The sequence below is a fragment of the Cydia splendana genome, chromosome 5, assembly GCF_910591565.1.
Source record: "Cydia splendana chromosome 5, ilCydSple1.2, whole genome shotgun sequence".
NCBI lineage: Eukaryota > Metazoa > Arthropoda > Insecta > Lepidoptera > Tortricidae > Cydia > Cydia splendana.
In genome coordinates this window covers 10,529,671-10,548,322 of record NC_085964.1, presented here as the reverse complement: position 1 = coordinate 10,548,322, position 18,652 = coordinate 10,529,671, and the positions used below count along the sequence as shown (strand labels likewise).

General features: G+C 36.8%; 4 protein-coding genes across 5 annotated transcripts in view; 2 read left to right on the top strand and 2 right to left on the bottom strand.

Moving 5' to 3' along the window:
• LOC134790660 (MPN domain-containing protein CG4751) overlaps nucleotides 1-18,652 on the top strand; it is a 211,404-nt gene that overhangs the window by 170,688 nt on the left and 22,064 nt on the right. The window lies entirely within an intron of this gene.
• The window catches only part of LOC134790679 (cysteine desulfurase, mitochondrial), a 64,872-nt gene that overhangs the window by 44,567 nt on the left and 1,653 nt on the right, over nucleotides 1-18,652 (bottom strand). Inside the window, exons 5-8 of one of the 2 annotated variants that reach the window (XM_063761577.1) lie at nucleotides 18,045-18,329; nucleotides 17,391-17,564; nucleotides 16,351-16,483; nucleotides 15,083-15,237 (exon numbers count right to left, since the gene is read on the bottom strand). In XM_063761577.1, the coding sequence (XP_063617647.1) occupies nucleotides 15,084-15,237; nucleotides 16,351-16,483; nucleotides 17,391-17,564; nucleotides 18,045-18,329 (746 nt within the window). In that variant the 3' untranslated portion in view covers nucleotide 15,083. Of the gene's footprint in view, nucleotides 1-13,146; nucleotides 15,238-16,350; nucleotides 16,484-17,390; nucleotides 17,565-18,044; nucleotides 18,330-18,652 lie in introns of those variants that run through there. The other variant, XM_063761576.1, reaches the window with a different exon arrangement.
• LOC134790673 (aromatic-L-amino-acid decarboxylase-like) lies at nucleotides 3,089-10,242 on the top strand. The gene is made up of 5 exons (XM_063761568.1): nucleotides 3,089-3,275; nucleotides 7,606-7,726; nucleotides 8,303-8,416; nucleotides 8,709-8,828; nucleotides 9,157-10,242. The coding sequence occupies exons 1-5, from the start codon at nucleotides 3,196-3,198 to the stop codon at nucleotides 10,222-10,224; spliced, it is 1,503 nt and encodes a 500-aa protein (XP_063617638.1). The 5' UTR covers nucleotides 3,089-3,195; the 3' UTR covers nucleotides 10,225-10,242.
• LOC134790713 (uncharacterized) lies at nucleotides 10,753-12,078 on the bottom strand. Its single transcript, XM_063761620.1, has 2 exons — nucleotides 11,807-12,078; nucleotides 10,753-11,079 (listed from the first exon to the last, which is right to left on the bottom strand). The coding sequence occupies exons 1-2, from the start codon at nucleotides 11,976-11,978 to the stop codon at nucleotides 10,946-10,948; spliced, it is 306 nt and encodes a 101-aa protein (XP_063617690.1). The 5' UTR covers nucleotides 11,979-12,078; the 3' UTR covers nucleotides 10,753-10,945.

Sequence of the window (18,652 nt, the reverse complement as noted above, 5' to 3'; positions counted from 1 at the left end):
ACCGAGATTTTTGATGTAAATTTTTAGTGGGGGGGGGGGGGGCTCTCAACTTGATCTTGATATCTATATCATTTAAGCTACTAGGCCAAGTTTGGTATCGTTTTCGTATAAATCGGGGATGCCGAATTCATTTCTGATATCATAATGACACCATTCAGAAGTAAAAACACACTCGCCGACGCTTAAACCCATCTGGGTGGCTCCACTTCTTAAATCCATCCTTGGGTCCTAAGTACCAATCCTGCCAAAGGAAATCTCTTGTTCATGCAACGCCGTGGTTGACCTTTTTATGCTCTGAGCACACTCAACTATAATTCAGTTATTATATGCCTATCTACAAAGATGAACAAAAAAGGTGGGGCTCTACATACCTTTTCTCGAACCGTTTTGTCTCATTATTCCTAGCGCCCTCGTTTGACCTTTATGGCGGTTCCTCATCGTCATCTTCGTAGAGTTATCCCTGCATTGGGCTACGGCTCACTTAAGGAGTCTGGAGTCCGTTCGGCACACTAACTCCAAGAATTGGCACAGGCAAAGTTTTTTAACAAAGGCGACTACCTTTATGACCCTGTAACCCAGAGGCAGCGAAGCGAAACTACACCTCAATGGGATGAGTACAATTTCCACACGAGATGTATTCCTTCTCCGAAAATCGACTGGTGAACCTCAAATGATATTTCGAACACGAGTTTCGAAAAACTGCTTGGTATGAGCCGGGGTTCGAAACCGCTAGGCTACCAACTCTTCCATTTGGTCATTCCTATCGTATATCCTATATTATTCCTATCTAGCCAAGATGCCTATCGAAGCTTAGATACCTAATGTATGGAAATTTGACAGAAATATTTTCGTAGCATCTGTCATTCCGATATTTTTTTCATTTCGTGTGTCGATCGGTACGATTGTCATCTTGTTTAGGCCCTCTGTTGTCCATAAATCCATAAACGGAATTCAGGTAGGAAGCGAAAGTTTTCCATGAAGAAGTGTCAGAGCGCATCGGAAGGCGAGACGCCGGTGCCGGCACCGCGGGCTGCCCTTGACCGCTGAAGATACGCTTCAGCAGCCGCGAACAGCAGCGCATAAGATTTAATATCTGGGAGGAAACATATTGAAAAACTCAAAATTGCGCGTTTTCCCAGAGATAAGACCTATATCGATTTTTCGCCGCCGAAAACCCCCATATAGCAAATTTCATCGAAATCGTTACAAATTGCTCGTTTAAAGGTTTAATTTAAGACAAATATTGCGCTTGGATTACTGTGACAATGAACTTTATGAACTTTTTATTTTTTATTTATAATAAATCATTATTAATTTACTCTTAATAGTAAAGACGGTGGTGACACAGCAGTATTCTGCTGTAACACCTGCCTATCCCGTGATGAATTGGGCAAATTTCCACCGAAACCCCTGCCCGCTGCCTAGACTGGTGGTTCTGGCTCGAATCCCCAATATTTATTTGTATGATGAGCATGACAACACAAGATTCATTGATTTTTCGTCATAAAAACAAAATAACGTGATTGGTCTACAATAGGCACTATCAATATGTTCATTTTTCTTCAACATTTACGTAACAGGCACTTATTGCCGTAATAATAACCATCTCGTTATGGATTGGTCATAGTTGTACGGCTGTTTGACTTCTAACTCTAAGCCAGCGGTAAATGTTATGTCTGGAGATAATAACTCAATAGATTTGTCATTTGTTACCAATAAACTCATCATGAACTGATAATAAAATACGTCACAAACAAGAAACCGCAATACTAATTCCTAATCCATTATCTATTTAGGTAAGATTTTAATTAAGGTTCTCTAAATCATCGTCGCCAGAAATGGCACAGGACCGGGATCAGTGGCGAGCAGTCGTGTTGGAGGCCAAGACACACTACACTTTGGGTCGCTGCGCCAGAGGAGAAAGTAAGTAAATAAATCATCGTCGCAAATTATTTTTCCGAATGATTAAGTGGCAAATCAACGCAATAATTTGTATCATTTCCCAACCTAATAGCTAATAGTAACTGTATATTTGGACAACCACTTAAAAATACACTTTATAAAACGCTACATTTTAGATAGCAGACTGACAAAACATACAATGAAAGCTTATTTTAATAACTTTACATCGTACAATGAAAATGAGTCGGTTTTGGTCGCACCTATCTTGACTCTGTAAAATGACTAGACATTATTATGTTAATAAATATTTAGCCCAGTGGCTCTCAAACTGTGCGCGGCAGCGCCCTGGGGCGCCGTAGACAGTAAAGAGGGATGCCGTACGGCAATCCTTCTCAACATGTTGACTATCTATTTCGAATAGCCTAGCTAGGTTAGGGCGCCACCGCCGAAATTTTAAACTCGCAAGTGCACCGCGGACTGAAAAATATTGGGAACCCCTGATTTAGCCAATTGAATGATTTGGCGAATGAAATGTTGTTTAACATTAAGTATAATGTACTAAACAATGATTCGACCAAGTAAAACGTTATCTAATGAAAATTTGCCGAATGTTAGTATAGCAATGGGAACTTATTTAGCTATTAATATCGCTTATAATAATATCGCTCATCACACAAACATAAACCCCCATCTGCAACCCCCTCCACCGACCTACCTACTTTCTACATTCATGGTATCTACGCCCTACTTGCTAATATTATCATAGCATATTTAATTACACAAACGGGTCTACCGTGATACAATTTCATTGTTTTTACCTTTAATTCCGACGTTAACACGACCCGACCCGACGCCCGACGTAGACCCGTTTGTGTAATTAAATATGTGTACAAAACGCGAGAGTTTAAAGTGTTATATTATCATAGCAGTAAGTATTTAGTTGTAAGCAATACAAGAAGGCAACCAAACGTTTAAGACAAGTCGCACGCACCGCACCTGTGAACTCGCGATTTTCATAGTAGAAAGCTTAATGCCCGTGCACGTATAAATCCAGCTCCGGGCCATCGAGACACCATTGTCACGCAGATCGCCTACTTGGCAAGTCTTCATTAACTTGGTTGATTAAATCTTGCTCACCGGATTGACCTCACGACTTGCTTTAACCGTTTCATCTTGGGCTTTTAAATTGAGTTCAATTAGAAGCCAGTTTTAAAATTTTATGATTTATTAAATATTCCAATACTTGTATTATAATTTATTTTAAATTTGAGGCGATAGTGCTTGTGATTAAAAATGAATTCTACGGAGTTTCGGGAGTTCGGCAAGGCGGCGATCGATCTTATGGCGGATTACTACGATTCCATTCGAACAAGGTAGGTAACAACAACCTAGGTTCAAATTTGTTCCATTGCACAACATGTAGGTAAATTAATAAAAAAAAACAACTATATAATATAGGTACATATAATATGAAAAATAAGCAACCAAGTTCCAGAGTAGAGTCGGACCAAGCTAACTCTATGTGGCATTTGCAATAACAAAGTGTGACAATGTCATAATTAATATCAAATTTCCATGAAAATGTGACGTTATATAATGACATTCTCTCACTTGGTTCTATTCAAATCGCTGTAAAGTTAGCTTAGACATACGATCCGTACATGATATATGTATACCTGTTAAAACTTATTCTCCCTTTTGAAAGTCACTAAAGTATTACGAGCCCCGGTGCATATGTTTTCGTCTAGTCAGACAATTTTTTGAGGTTCTCGCGTTTGTACAAAAATAATGTTTTAGTTTAAAAATCACTTATATTTAATGCTTATACTAATGTAGTTTAGTTTTATATGGTAATATTCTACAATAACTAAATCCAAATACAAGAAATGCCGTTTGTACTGAAAGAAAAAAATAACGATTTTTTAGTTTTATTTGACGGGTAGGACTATAACAGATCTGAAAAGGGCTATTACCAGAGAAATCAACACGGCTCTGCCAATGTACTGACAATTTTGTTTCGAGCCCATGCATGCAGCAGTGCCGTAGGAGAGGACAATATGATTTGCACAACGTTTTTGAAAAGTACATTTTTTCAGCAATAAAAGAGTCATGCAATTTTATTATACGATCAAAATAAACTAGAGTAAACATTACTATTATGGTTCCCATTACTAGGTCATTTTATGTTCATGTGTAAAATTCATTAGATAAACAAAATTGTTGTGTGGAACTAGACTAGACGAACTAATTTGCATCGGGGCTCGTATACTGTACTATACTGTATATGTGGGTAGTTTATTTCTAAATACGTGTCTTTGGGCTTTATTGTGGGGTGTGCATTTTCCACATAAAAACTTTGACAGCTTTTTGACTCGAGTGCATCCACCTTAAACAATCGACATCAAACGATTCAATTTATTTCTATGAAGAAGTGAAACATAAAATATAGGTATGTAGTAGTACTTACCTACCAAAGGCCGTAGCAGGATAAGGGAAGAAAAAATGCCCTTCATGATTAAGAGCTGGTTTTTTTTCTATAGTTACTTACATCACTCCTTCAGGAATGAAAACATTTTTTTTTTTATTTTGACTTACGTGTTTTACACAAATGTTAAAGATGGAGGCTCAATTTTCTTTCAGGACATATGTACTATTTAATTAACCAAAATGAAAAATGGATGGTATGATAAAGTTTAATAGTTTTAGAGAAAAGTCATATTTCATCAAATCGGATTTTATTTTTTTCGGGCGAACCAATAATTTTTCAACAAAACTTGACACAATTGTCAGTAATTATAAAAAAAAACTCGGCTCTTAATCACAAAAGGGCATTTTTTCTTCCCTTATCCTGCAACGGCCTTTAAACTCATTAAAAGAACGTATGATTTTTATATACAGGATGGCCCAAAAATACGTTGACAACGTTTTTTCTAATTATTTTATTAAGTACTTACATACCTAACTAGTACAAAATAAGTTAAAAATTAAAACTAAACTCTACACTTACCTAACTAAACACTTACCAAAGAATGGGACAAAATATCCTTGGAGGAGCTGCGGCATTTCGTTGAAAATTTTAACAAACGTTTGCGTTTGTGTATGAAATTGAAAGGAGGCTATTTTGAAGACAATACATTTTTGTTGTATAAAAAGAGTGTAGGTTTAATTTTTAACTTATTTTGTACTAGTTACGTAAGTACTTACTTAATAAAATAATTAGAAAAAACGTTGTCAACGTATTTTTGGCCAACCCTGTATAACTTCGATGTACCTATCCATTAAATAATGGTGTTCGATTTAGAGTATTTTAGATTACTATTTACTCTCAAATAATAGAGTAGGTAAGTAGCTATATTTTTCTAGCATACGGATTGTTTTATAAATACGTAATTATTTTCATAACGTGAGGCCGAAACGGAGACCGATATAATATTAAATTTCCGATTCAATTTTCTATGGGAAGATGATTGTTATTGTGTAAACATAGAGCATTGTCACTAATTCTAAACTTATCCCGAAATTAAGGTGGGTTATAATCACTTATAAATAATAAAGTTTCTTAAATACAAAATTATAGGGTATCAAAATTTGACATATCGGCATTCGGCCTTCGCTGGCCTCGCTTTGAATCTACGAATTCGCTTTGTTAAGTTTAGGTACTTGCTGTTTGTTTCTGATGTTTAAACACAAGCTTTTATTTAACTTAAAATGTTTTATTTATTTGTTTGGGAAGGACATTGCAAACTGAGTTACAATCCCAATCTCTTAAGTACAGAATATATTAAATTGTTCTGTAACGTCCTTTCAATAGCAAATAATATACCATAAACTGAGATGAGATGTTAAATTCAGGCGTTTGTCATAAATTTGGATCTTAATTTGCAGGATTTTGTTTTATTTAAGTAGGTCGAACACTGTATTCCTAACATCTACAGTAAAAGGTGAAATTTTATAGCCGGTCAAACAAGTTCGTCAGTAGTAAAAGGCGCCAAATTCAAATTTTCTATAAAGACGTTTATCACGTTCACTGTCCGTGCCCCGTATATGGGTCACGGCAAGCCTCTATTACAAAGCCGTAAGGTTAACAATTTAGATTGGGACAGTGAACGTGTTAACCCTTCGCGCCTACATTTTTTACATTTGCCGCTTTTTTCGACTGACGGAAATGGCTTGACAGACTTTAATTAAGTATTTAATGAACACCAAGCAAAAAACGTTTCTTAGGCGGAAAAGCGTATTAACCGAGAAAAAATGTAGGTATGAAATAAGTTGCTGGTTATATATAGCCCTAGCTCTAACAGTAGGTAGGTATACCTACCTATCATTCTGATGAGAATATATTCTGTGTACCTACATTTATTAATGTAATTTCATTTATCTGTCAATTAAATTACATTAACAAATGTACACAGATATATAACACGAAATCTAACTTGTACCAGGGGTGCGAAACTCCTGACTTCGGTCAAACTCGGCTCTGCTCGGCTCAGCATTGCTCCGAGCAATTATTAGGGTTGGCACCACTTGACTTCCTTTTGCGTGCACGACCACAGATAAGATAATCACTTGATTTTTGACAACCCTAAATAGCCGAAAGGGATAGTGCCATATATTAGAAAGGGACAGCATGATTCGACCCTGAACCGCTGTCAAACTTCGTTTTTGTAGGAAGTTTCCTTTCTGTACGGTAGTACTATTAATTATTCTGTGCTTGTACAGAAAAATAGACAGGTGAAACTATACTCTGGCAAACCGTCAACGGAAAATTAAATTTCAAATTTTGTATGGTAGGCTGACCCTCGCGCCTACATATTTCAAATTTGCCGGCTTTTTCTACTAACGGAAATGGCTTGCCAAACTATATTAAAAGCTTGTAACAACAAAGTTGCCTACTCACACCATTAACATATCAAACCAGGCACCTGTTAACTCATTGAATAAATTTCAACACCCGGGCTCAGTGCTAATCATCCGAGACACGAAAGATTCCGACAATTTTATCTTATTATGCCTCTAATTGTCTACAAACCTGACATTAACCAGGTTAATTAGTACGCTGCGGCTGGCAAATACCTGCATCGATGGATGCACAATTTTCCTCCTATTGTTTGAGTCATACAAACCATTTTTTTCTGTTGAGTCCAGCCAATTCAGCAGAAATAATTATGAAATTATTGTTTTTACAGCACCGGTCATTGTCGGTATTACATCCACTGTTATATTCAAAGATTATTCATACCTTCTTCTCTACTTCCTGTAATATTTCAAAATTTTCAAATTGCAATCATTGGGTATGTGTTACAATTTATAGTTGATTTGATTAGCGGCGCGATTCGGGAAATGAATTAGATATTCACTAGATATGAAATAGTAAAGATATGTGACGTTCCACGGCAAAAGGTACCATTGCCCCGGCTGAATATTGGAACAGCGTTAATAACAGCGTAAGCGCCAGCCGCCATAAAGTCCCTTTTGCCGTGGAACGTCACATATCTTTACTATTTCATATCTAGTGAACTTCTAAATCATTTCCCGAATCGCGCCGTAGGTCTGATCAGCTGATCACAAATACCTAGGCAATAGTTAGGTTTGGGTGTTTCTAATATAGGATCCGCAAGATGGCTCCATATTTATTGGATTGTATAATGGAAGTTGGTTAACATTATCCTTTAGATTTAATATTTAACGAGTATTGTTTTGCAGGGATGTGCTGCCATCGGTTGAACCAGGATATTTATTGAAAATGCTGCCCGAAAACGCTCCCGAAGAGCCCGAAAACTGGAAAGATGTCCTTAAAGATTTCAATGAAGCAATAATGCCAGGCGTCTGTATTATTACTGTCACTTTAAAACTTGCAAAAATTTCTTCTAAAAACTATCTTCGATACAGCTTCGTTTCTATTGAATTTATGATATAGTATAAAGTGTTAGATCAATTTACCTACACTACGCGTGTTAGTTCCTAGGATATGGGTGCTGACGAATAATCAGAAAGAAAGTTATATGTGTAACTGTGGAAGCTTTGGGGTCGAGAGAAGTTTCGTTTCATGTTCTCTGAGCTAGTCTTCCATGGGAAATTTTGTTTTTCCTGTTCGTTTTTTTTTTGCACGCACAAATCAACGAACGCCTATAATAATTGAATGAGCAAAGTTTAGAAAACATTAATCGCGTGTACAGTCGACGTCAAAGATATTGTTAGACATTTTTCGCCTTATTACAAAGGCGTAAGCTCCAAAAGTGTAAACATATCTTTGACGTCGACTGTAATACGTAATTAAAAAATTTTGGGTGGCTAGACCACATACCTAAGTATTTAAATATTTGGATGACCATTAATTGTAATAAATCATAAACAAATTAAGAATCATCTAGCCAACTATAATTTTCGATTCGTAATGCAGATAACCCATTGGCACTCGCCTCAGTTCCACGCGTTCTACCCGACAGCAGTTTCGTACCCCGGTATCGTCGGAGGCCTGCTCAGCGATAGTCTCGCCGTCATCGGATTCAGTTGGGTTAGTTCAATCTTATACTACCTAGTTAACATTTACTACTTAGAACAAACAGAAACAGAGTAGTCATGGCTCGTCACCTACTTACTATTACCAAGTATTACTATACACAAAGGTGTATTAAAACGCTTAAAGTAAGTAGTGCAAAGTATAAGTATAAGTTGTATCCGCAAATTTGACAACTTAAGTAGATAGTTGTACAGCGCTTAGGTGGGATATCTGGTTTGTCAAACGATTCTACTGTTTAAGACGTGTTTATCAAGGGGTTATACAAACTTACACCTATTACTTGCAGATGTCAAGCCCGGCATGCACCGAACTGGAGGTGGTAACGATGAATTGGCTGGGCAAGCTCCTCGGGCTCCCGGAGGAATTCCTCAACTGCTCTGACGGCCCCGGCGGTGGTGTCATTCAGGTCTGTGTAAACTGGTCATTTTTGTTGCTGTCGTGTTTCTAACCCCTTTATAAAGATTTAATTTAGGTATAATTTATCCAAACATGACAAAACCATGCTTAAATCATATTGGCGTGTCACTGACCTGATTTACAAATATCTACCTTATGCCTAAAGGGCTTTGCAGAGCCCTCACCCTCACAAGTTTAAGAAATGTTATTCTAGAACTTAGACTAAACATCATGTGTGAGCCACGAGATTCACTCATCACAAATTTGCAATCTACCTAGGTAATTTGAATAAATTTTATTATGAATTAATATTTTGCTAAATGTATAATATTTTGCAGGGCTCAGCTAGTGAGGCAACTTTAGTCGGTTTACTCGTTGCCAAAAACAAAACCGTACACAGACTCATGGCAAACGATCCCAGCCTCGAGGAAGGCGAGATCAACGCAAAGCTCGTGGCCTACACATCGGACCAATGCAATTCGTCGGTTGAAAAATCCGGATTACTCGGCTCAATGAAAATGCGGTTACTTAAATCTGATGCAGATGGCAGACTGCGTGGAGAGACTCTTAAAAATGCATTTGAAGAGGACAGGGCCCAAGGCTTAATACCATGCTATGTTATTGCCAACCTTGGCACGACAGGCACCTGCGCCTTCGACCCCTTGTATGAACTTGGGCCGGTGTGCAAGGAAGCAAATGTGTGGCTACATGTCGACGCCGCCTACGCAGGATCAGCTTTCATTTGCCCCGAATACAGAGTACTAATGAAAGGAGTTGAATACGCAGATTCCTTTGACTTCAACCCACACAAGTGGATGCTTGTGAATTTCGATTGTTCCGCAATGTGGGTCAAAAATGGATACGATCTAATCAACACTTTCGACATCCAGCGTATTTATTTAGACGATGTTAAGACTAACATTAAAATACCTGACTATCGTCACTGGCAAATACCTCTCGGTAGACGATTCAGGTCTTTGAAGTTGTGGACTGTTTTGAGAATATATGGCGCAGAAGGCATTAGATCTCATCTCAGAAATCAGATCAGCCTCGCTCAACATTTCGCCAAGTTAGTTCGAGCTGACGATCGATTTCTGGTGGAACCCGAGCCATCAATGGGATTGGTGTGCTTCAGGCTTAAAGATGGTGACAGTGCAACACGCAAATTGTTAGAAAATTTAACGGAAAAGAAACAAATCTACATGGTGGCGGCAACTTATCGTGGCAGATATATAATCCGTTTCGTAGTCTGTTCTCACTTAACAACGAGAGAAGATATTGACATCAGTTGGAAAATAATTAAAGAGGAAGTTGACATGATCGTCACGCCCACGTTACACACCAAAACTCAAATCCCAGCGTTAGGTCATATCGACATCAAGAGTTTATGTGAAAAATCGAAGTAATCATAAAATATTTCAATAAGTAGGACCTGCAAAATATGTGAATCATTTTAAATTAATGTTACGTTAAGATAACTACCCACTTGCCTACAATGTTATGATTCAGATTTTATTTGCAAACTAGGTTTATACTTTTGATATTGCTTAAGTTCGTCGTGTGTAGTAAGTATTTGTATTTACATTCTATTTAAGATTTTCTTTCGAATAAGAGTACGTTATAAGTTCGTGTTTAGTTTTAATATCTTAATGGTTAAAAGACTAATGGCGTTATTCATAAATGAGCTACAAGCCTCAATTAGCTAGTTGTTCGACTTAATCTGTTGGTCGTCAAGCGAAATATGTATTTGTGAGAAAGGGATAAAATATAAATTAACTACTTGAGGCTTGTAAAGTTTTATGAATAAGGAGGTTAAAAGTTAAAACAGTTCTTAGTATTTCATAAAATGTAAAAATAATAAAGTGATCGTGCATTACACGTTGCATATTCATTTCCTGACCTCAGCTTAAAGGACGCATAAAAATAAAACAAAGTACAGTCTTATGTAAATGTATTATATCAACTTGTTAAACGCAATGAATCACAATTAGGTAGTTAAACTAACCTATTCTTTTGTTTCCGTGTAGGTACAATGTTAATTGAAAGTCTATATTAATTTCCTCTTCTGCGTTTATGTTGCATCACTATGCATCATCGTCATCACAGTCTTGGTTTGTTATTTTCCATTTAAATGCAACTGCAGGTATAGGCGACACAGAGTCCGTATGAGTATCCTTTTGGCAAGCAGTGCTCCTGGCAGACGGATTCTTCAGTGGGCTCGTCGAATTGGCAGGGTACACGGCGACTAGGAATTTTGGTTTCTGAAAGAATGAGTTTTTTTTACCAGGGTTCGAGTTACTCGTTTTCTACCGTAAAACGGGGTAGCTTTAAAATACAGAGCTGACTTCAAAATCTCAGTTTTTGAACCATAATATTTTTGGTAGTACATAGTATGATTTCATCGTATTCCAACTAGTTAAGTTCGAGTAAATAAAGAATCGAGCTATTTATTGTCACCTATATTAAAACTATCAAAGTAATCCCATTTTTTCGTAAATTCTGCCCATTTTACGGTACCTACCTAAAATACCTAAGTTCATAGTTCGCATTTGGAAACATCGAATACCCTTACCGAGATTCGAACCCAGGACTATCAGCTTCATAGTCAGGGTCACTTCCGCTTAGGGCATATCGGTCGTCAAATGTATAATGTGTTACATACGTTCAATAATAAGTAAGACTTAAAAGGTAAAACGGTTCTTAATATTGTATGATAGTGTGTCGTTAATAACCATGCACTTTGGTTATTCGCATGGCACCCTACCTACTTTACCCTACCTACCTACTTTTTATTAAGCTAGTGACACGCTGACAAGTAATACATATGCTTAGCCCGACTAAGATTGTTTTGTATGTAGCCTAAACTCGGGGCATTCACACCTCGTTCATCATAATCGGCTCAGTCATTTCGACACTACAACGAAACACATGCAATAACTAAGAATACATATATTTAAGGCATTAAATTGAAGGTGATTGTTGACTTACCTGGTACAGATGGGTTAATCGTAGCCTTTTCCGGCAAATTTGCTACGATGGACTGGTCTAACGGTATCACTTCATCTCCTCTCTGAACCGTTCTTGGCTTCGCGACCGCGATATGCACTAAACAAATTGATAAGACCAGAAAAACAATCGTAGGTGTCAATTTTAATTCCATTTTGATGCTTGTTTATCGGTGAGCTCACGAGCCGCGACTAAATATTAGCAACAGCAAGTCAATATTACGAAATAGCGTGTATAGGAGGGATTGAATGAACGCAACTCAACGAAAGGACTTGCTTATATATGAACGACCGATTTATAAGTGCCATGGTATAATAATATACTCCGCCTGGTACTCCATTCCCGTCTTTTCTAGGTCACCTAACTGACACGGGCTTACGTCATCATGCGACAGCGCTATATGATAATATGCGATAGCGCTATATATAGCGGCCATGTTGTTGTGACGTAGCCCCGTGTCACTCTGGGAATGGAAGACCATGTTTTATTAGACTATGATAAGTGCTTAGTGCGGTAGATGCGTCACAACGTTGCCAACATAAATGTGCAGCTAACGATGTCGCTACTGTCTATGTGTTCCGAAAAAACTCGTTGGTGTTTACATAGTTCAACTTTTGACCGCTGCTATTGTTCATACGTACGATTTAGAATTCGTGGTAAAGTCAACACAATACAATGACTCAGTGTATCATTTTGCCGGTTTCATTGTCATGGGGTGGACTTTACTCATGGCTTTCAACTGAAGATGACTGAAGCAATTGTTCATTCATTACAAAGGGTTGATAATTTATGTAATTAAGTCAAGTTAGCAATATAAATATCGTCCAATTAAATTAATAATCACTACGCCTTATAAAACCAAATCCCCCGCCGCGTATCTCTGTCTGTAGGTAGGTATGTTCGCGAAAAACTCAAAAACTAGCTACTGAATAGATTTTCATGCGGTTATCACCTGTTATAGTTCGTTTTTTTTTAGCATTAGAAAGAAGCTAAGCGATCTTACCTCGGAGGATCTTACATGTCTTTTTATTAAAAATCACCATTGAAAAATAAGTCACAGCAAATATGTTAGAATTATTTGAATCAATCTATTCAATATGTACTTACAGTACTATACCTAAACTTAGTCGGCAGGTAGGTATAAAGTAATTTATATACATACCGATTTTAGGGTTCCGTAGCCTATTTGCCTACTAAGCTATTGAATACCTATAGCTTATTAAATAAGTTGTCTAATTAAGTAATCATAAATCCTCCATTGTGAGTGGTACGACACAGTTTGGATGATGATGAATTATTTTATGCATGAATTAAAGTCGAACTTTAGAATTTTCGTGAAGCGTCATTTTATTAACATTTACATCATTATAATATAGACTTAAATCAATGATAGATACAACAAATTATAAATTTCTTTGAGGTCTGCCATTTGTAAAATAATTCTGTGATATTATCGATAGGTCACATTTTAGTAGGCATCAAGTCGTAGAGGAGTGCCATTTTATGTAGTAAGTTCCGTGGATTCCAACAGAAAGATCCAGTACTTCCCATCTTTCACACGATCCCGCCGACAAAAAGCCGTTTTAAAATGAGAGCGCATCTCGATTGTATGGCGGCGGCTAAGTTCGTGTGACTCTTAACTGACAATTCATAGACCTTATGTAAAGACATAAGGTCCACCAATGTAATAATACAAATACTGTGTATTGTAAAACACAGTAAGTATCAGCGAGAAAGCTACCTATATGTTGTGTTAAACACAAAAAATACAAGTGGCATTGATTAATTCAAATTATTATACCGTCTGATAAATAGCGAGATCTTTGTGCCACAATAGTGAATATAGTACAGATGTAGTGCGTTATTGTTTTCCTTCTTATTTTCTTGGAAACGTTCGTATTTGTCATGCTACTTCAGTCAACCTCAGTTTTTTTGTACTTAGACTGACTGAAATAGCAAGACACGTTCGTACGTTTCCGTGAAAATACGAAGGAAAACAATTATGCACTACATCTTTAATATCATCATCTTGATAACCGTTATGTATAACCATGTCATTGAACAATAACGTCATTAACGTAAATAGCATAAGATATAATCGAAAATAACAGCCATCTAAAAACCTACCAAAAATATAAACAACCAGGGTGCCCAACATTTTCTAGGTTTTTCTCGTAAGAAATTTACTTTCAAGATAACATTAATAATTAAATAGAGTTTCATAGAATTTTAACAACTATAATCAGCTTTTTAGCCTATCGCCTACAAATAAACGAACACGCTACAAATGTCCAAGACATTTTATGTTCGCACACACTTTACACACATTTTCTATAATGTAGACACCCTGAAAACTATTTGTTCATAGCAGCCTATCCAGATCTTATGGAGCCTTAAATCTCTGTACATCGATCGATTCAGAAAAACTGGTACAAATGAAGCCGAATAAATTAATAACACTCAGCCACAAACAGAAAGGTGATTTTAAAGAATTGGTACTCCATTTAGACCAGCTGAAAATGAATCGACGTGCACATAGATTAATTATGGCATTGACAAAAGAAGACTGGGACGCGTAAAGTACAAAATATCGTAGCTACAATTTTGACAGATTTCTATGTTTGTTTAGGTATGTGTTCTATATATGGGATCATATGTTTTGTGGTGACTAGATTGCCAAACGTTAGTACTTGACAGCCGAGTTACCGCATAATATTCAAACTTTCGCGTATTAAAACATAATTTTATCGGGTCTATCACGAATTTACGTATTTTACAATTTGTATGGGACATCAGATACCCGCGACCAACGACCGTTGTAACCTACGTAGAAACGTCGGAAATAAAGGTAACAAAACAATTCGCGATAAGCTCGATTAAATTATGTTTTAATTACTGCATAGTATACGAGATGGTACAGCGCCATCTACTTCAATATTTTGTTCTACGTGTCTATACTCCGTTTTTTTTTTTTTCAGATTAAAACTTTTTTAACCTCAAAAGTAATGGTAACATTTTTCCTCCATAATTAAATCTGAGTAACTATGCACTGAATTATAGTGTCATTTACATATTATTGTACCGCAATATTAAATATCATAGGAACCCTATCCCTCCCATTTCTGAGGAAAAAGTTAATTACCACTGCTTTTGAGGACCGAAAAATTCTAATCTTAAAAAAAACCTATAATAGTATTTTTTGTCTATTACCATAGTAACAATGGACATGCATAACTAACAGGACACGACGACCCGTACATTAGTGCTGCGACCACTGAATAGTTTTGATGTCCACTCCCTCCTGCACCATCTCCCACAGCGGGCTCATCTCTCGGAGGCGTTCCACGTGTCTGATTGTCTTCTCTGCTGTGTAGTCTACTTCGTCGATTGTTGTGAATCTTCCTAGTCCGAATCTGTAAAAGTTACAAATCTATGTATTTCAGGGCTCTGTACCCAAAGAGTAAAAACGGGACCCTATTACTAAGACTCCGCTGTCCGTCTGTCTGTCTGTCTGTCCGACTGTCTGTCTCATGAACAGATGATATATTTCTGTTGCCGCTATAGCAACAAATATTAAAAACAGACGATGTAATAAAGTGCATCCAGAGGGCCTACCGTGAAAATCGAATCTGCCTCTTTAAAGCTCTTAGATATTCAAGCGATAGAGAAGCAGATAAAGAAATTTCGTGTTTCACGGTAGGTCCTTAAATCTAGCTAATGAGCCGCTCGCTCACTACACGCGCGTTACATGCACATCACTACACCTTAAAAAACAAAGTATGTATATGCACGATAAACTTAAAAACTACTGAACGGATTTTCATGCGGTTTTCACCTATCAATAAAGTGATTCTTGAAAAAGGTGTACAATCTGTTAAACCGTGCGAAGCCGGGGCGGGTCGCTATTCGTACTATAACATTCACAAAACAGTAAATAAATATTCCGCAAAAAACGCAAACATGATTAAATTTGGAATATCTAAATGCACCTTTACACAAATATTATACATCATGTATGTCACTAGGTAAACAACATGTAATCAATTGTTTTGAGTACATTTTTGATAATCAGAATAGTTTTGTCTTATCATTTGTGCAGGAGACTCAGTTTATGACATAAGAGATAAAAATGTTGATAAAGATAATTTGTTTGTCACAAACATTTAGTATGGTTAACATTTTACTAATGTAGTAAACAACTGATGACGTATTTTCCTAGTTTGTGATTGTAGGCACTTGCACCAACCACATTTGACGGACTGATCGACGTCAAAAGCAGTAATATTTAGCGGATATTTTAATGATGACGGATGGTTTGCAACTCTTTTATATGTATCTTACTTCAGGACTCGAAGTAGCCTAAATTATCTAATGAATGTTTAAATTTAAAGGGTTGTTAAAACTTAAATTAGACTCAATAGTTAAATTATAACATAAGGTATGTACGATATTAATTAGCACTATTGCAAAAAATACTTTTAGGCCTACTTAGCCAGGTATATACAATTGTGTGCAGCAATAATTACCTGATTGAACTGTGTGCTAAATCTTCGTCTGTTCCAATAGCTCTCAATACATAGGAAGGTTCTAAAGAGGCTGAGGTGCACGCCGAGCCACTGGACAGCGCCACATCTTTTAGGGCCATCAACAAAGATTCGCCTGTAAATCAATTAAATAAATAAATGTATTGATTGATACTTAGGTTAATTGTAGTATTTTTCAAACTGGAAGGGTACGCTGATAAGTGTCATCTCAAGGTCATTTCCATACAATTTATAACCTAAATATGCCAAATGTCGCAAAATTGTATTGAATTGACATCTATCAGCGTGGGTACCCTTCCAGTTTGAAAAATACTATAAGGTAACTCTTCTAGACAGAAGAGATTGAGTTTTCTTAGGTAAGACCTATGTAAGTTCTCCAAACGCTCTTGGCAAGTAGTCTATAATTCATTGCATCTCGTCCATAAGAGGAGGCGAGTGGGATGTTTATATACTGATGATGATGATGATGATGAGTTGAATTTTCCTACAGATAATAAAATGTGTCTAGTGTCTTAGGATGGTATTCCATCTGTCCAATATATTGATCCAATTCCAATGTCATTGTGTCTCACTCTCTCATTAAGCAAAATGTAAGACAAAATACACATTGGAAAAAGAAATTGGACAGGTGGAATACCACCCTAAGACACTAGACACATTTTATTATCTCTAGAAAAAATCACTCAGACCTATGTAACTGAAAAAAAGATCCATAAGAGGCAAGTGCGATGTTTATATACTGACTTAGAGCATTTAATAACTGGAGTCGCCTTTAAGAGCTTACCCCTCTGCCGAAAAACTTGCACAATTGTGCAAACTTTTGTATGGACTGACATGGCTATTTGTACGTTACGTACAAATCATGTAGAAATAGCAAACATTTGACGTCCCGTCCCCCGCAAAAATCGGCAGACTGTTTCGTAAAGAAAATGACAGCGATGACATCTCCAGTTACTAAATGGTTTAAGTATACTGATAATGATGATGTCCTATGTAGTATAAAGAAGTTGAAGATAACATACCTTCAACATAAGCAAATGACAAATTGATACATCCATGGTAAGATTGTTCTGGATCCCCATTTCTGATGACATGTGACAGCTTTGAGTAAATCTTGTCCAGGAATCTTTGTGAGAGTGTTTCCATCCAGGCGTGGTCATATGCCATCTCACGCTCGGCCAGTTCACAAGCGGCACCTAAAATTATACCAAAAAATATTAATTTTTTTATGTAAATGAATATCCTCTTTGGAAAATTATTATTAAATTATTAATTAATTAGTTAAATTGGTTAAGAGGATAAGTTCGCCTTTGTACACATTTATTGTATTCTCTATGTGTTATATAATGTACTTGTTTTGTGCAATAAAGTGTTTACTACTTAATCCTATTGGGATATTGCAAAAAGGCGAGAGGAGAGTTATATGTCTTCATAGTATATATGTATTATCTTTCCAAGCAGTACATTTTCGTTTTATTTTAGTTAAATTAAAGGATAGCAATGACGTCTACAAACTTAACATCAACTCAACTTATTGTGAATGATAGGGATGCAGCACAGAATAAATAATAGTACTACCATACAGAAAGGTAAACCGAGTTTGCCCGAAGGGAGGAGTGTCTCCCCACTGCTATGAGTTTTGATAAATTGCAAAGCTTTTAAACACACTGTTTTACCTAGTCCAACAACAAGAGGCGTAGGTACTGTGCCACTCCTCATTCCTCTTTCTTGCCCCCCTCCACTCTGTATAGGCTCTACTCGTACTCGAGGCCTACGCCGAATGTACAGTGCCCCAACACCTTTGGGTCCATAAACTTTGTGGCCAGAAATTGACATTAAATCAATGTTCATCTTGTTAACATCCAGAGGGACCTTGCCCACCGCTTGTGCTGCATCTGTGTGGAAAAATATCTTTTTGCTTTTGCAGAGCTCTCCAATTTCAGCTATAGGCTGTTTTACACCTGAAAGCAAATGCAATAATTAGTTACCAGTTCTAAATTTTTAAATTACTTTGGTACATGGTTTGCTGCAACATTGCCAATGATATTAGAGTATGTTGCAATTGTATACTAATGTATATACTGTATTATATTATAACCATACATCGGATTCTAGGGGGCGAATTGTATGACGGGATCCCTATACGTCATACAATTTGCCCCCTAGAATCCGATGTTTGATTATAACCATACACGTCGGGAAGAAGTTGAAGAAATTTTAACCTTATGTCATTTTATTTTAAGTTTCTAATTTCTTGAATAAAATATCTCAAGTTATCAACTTC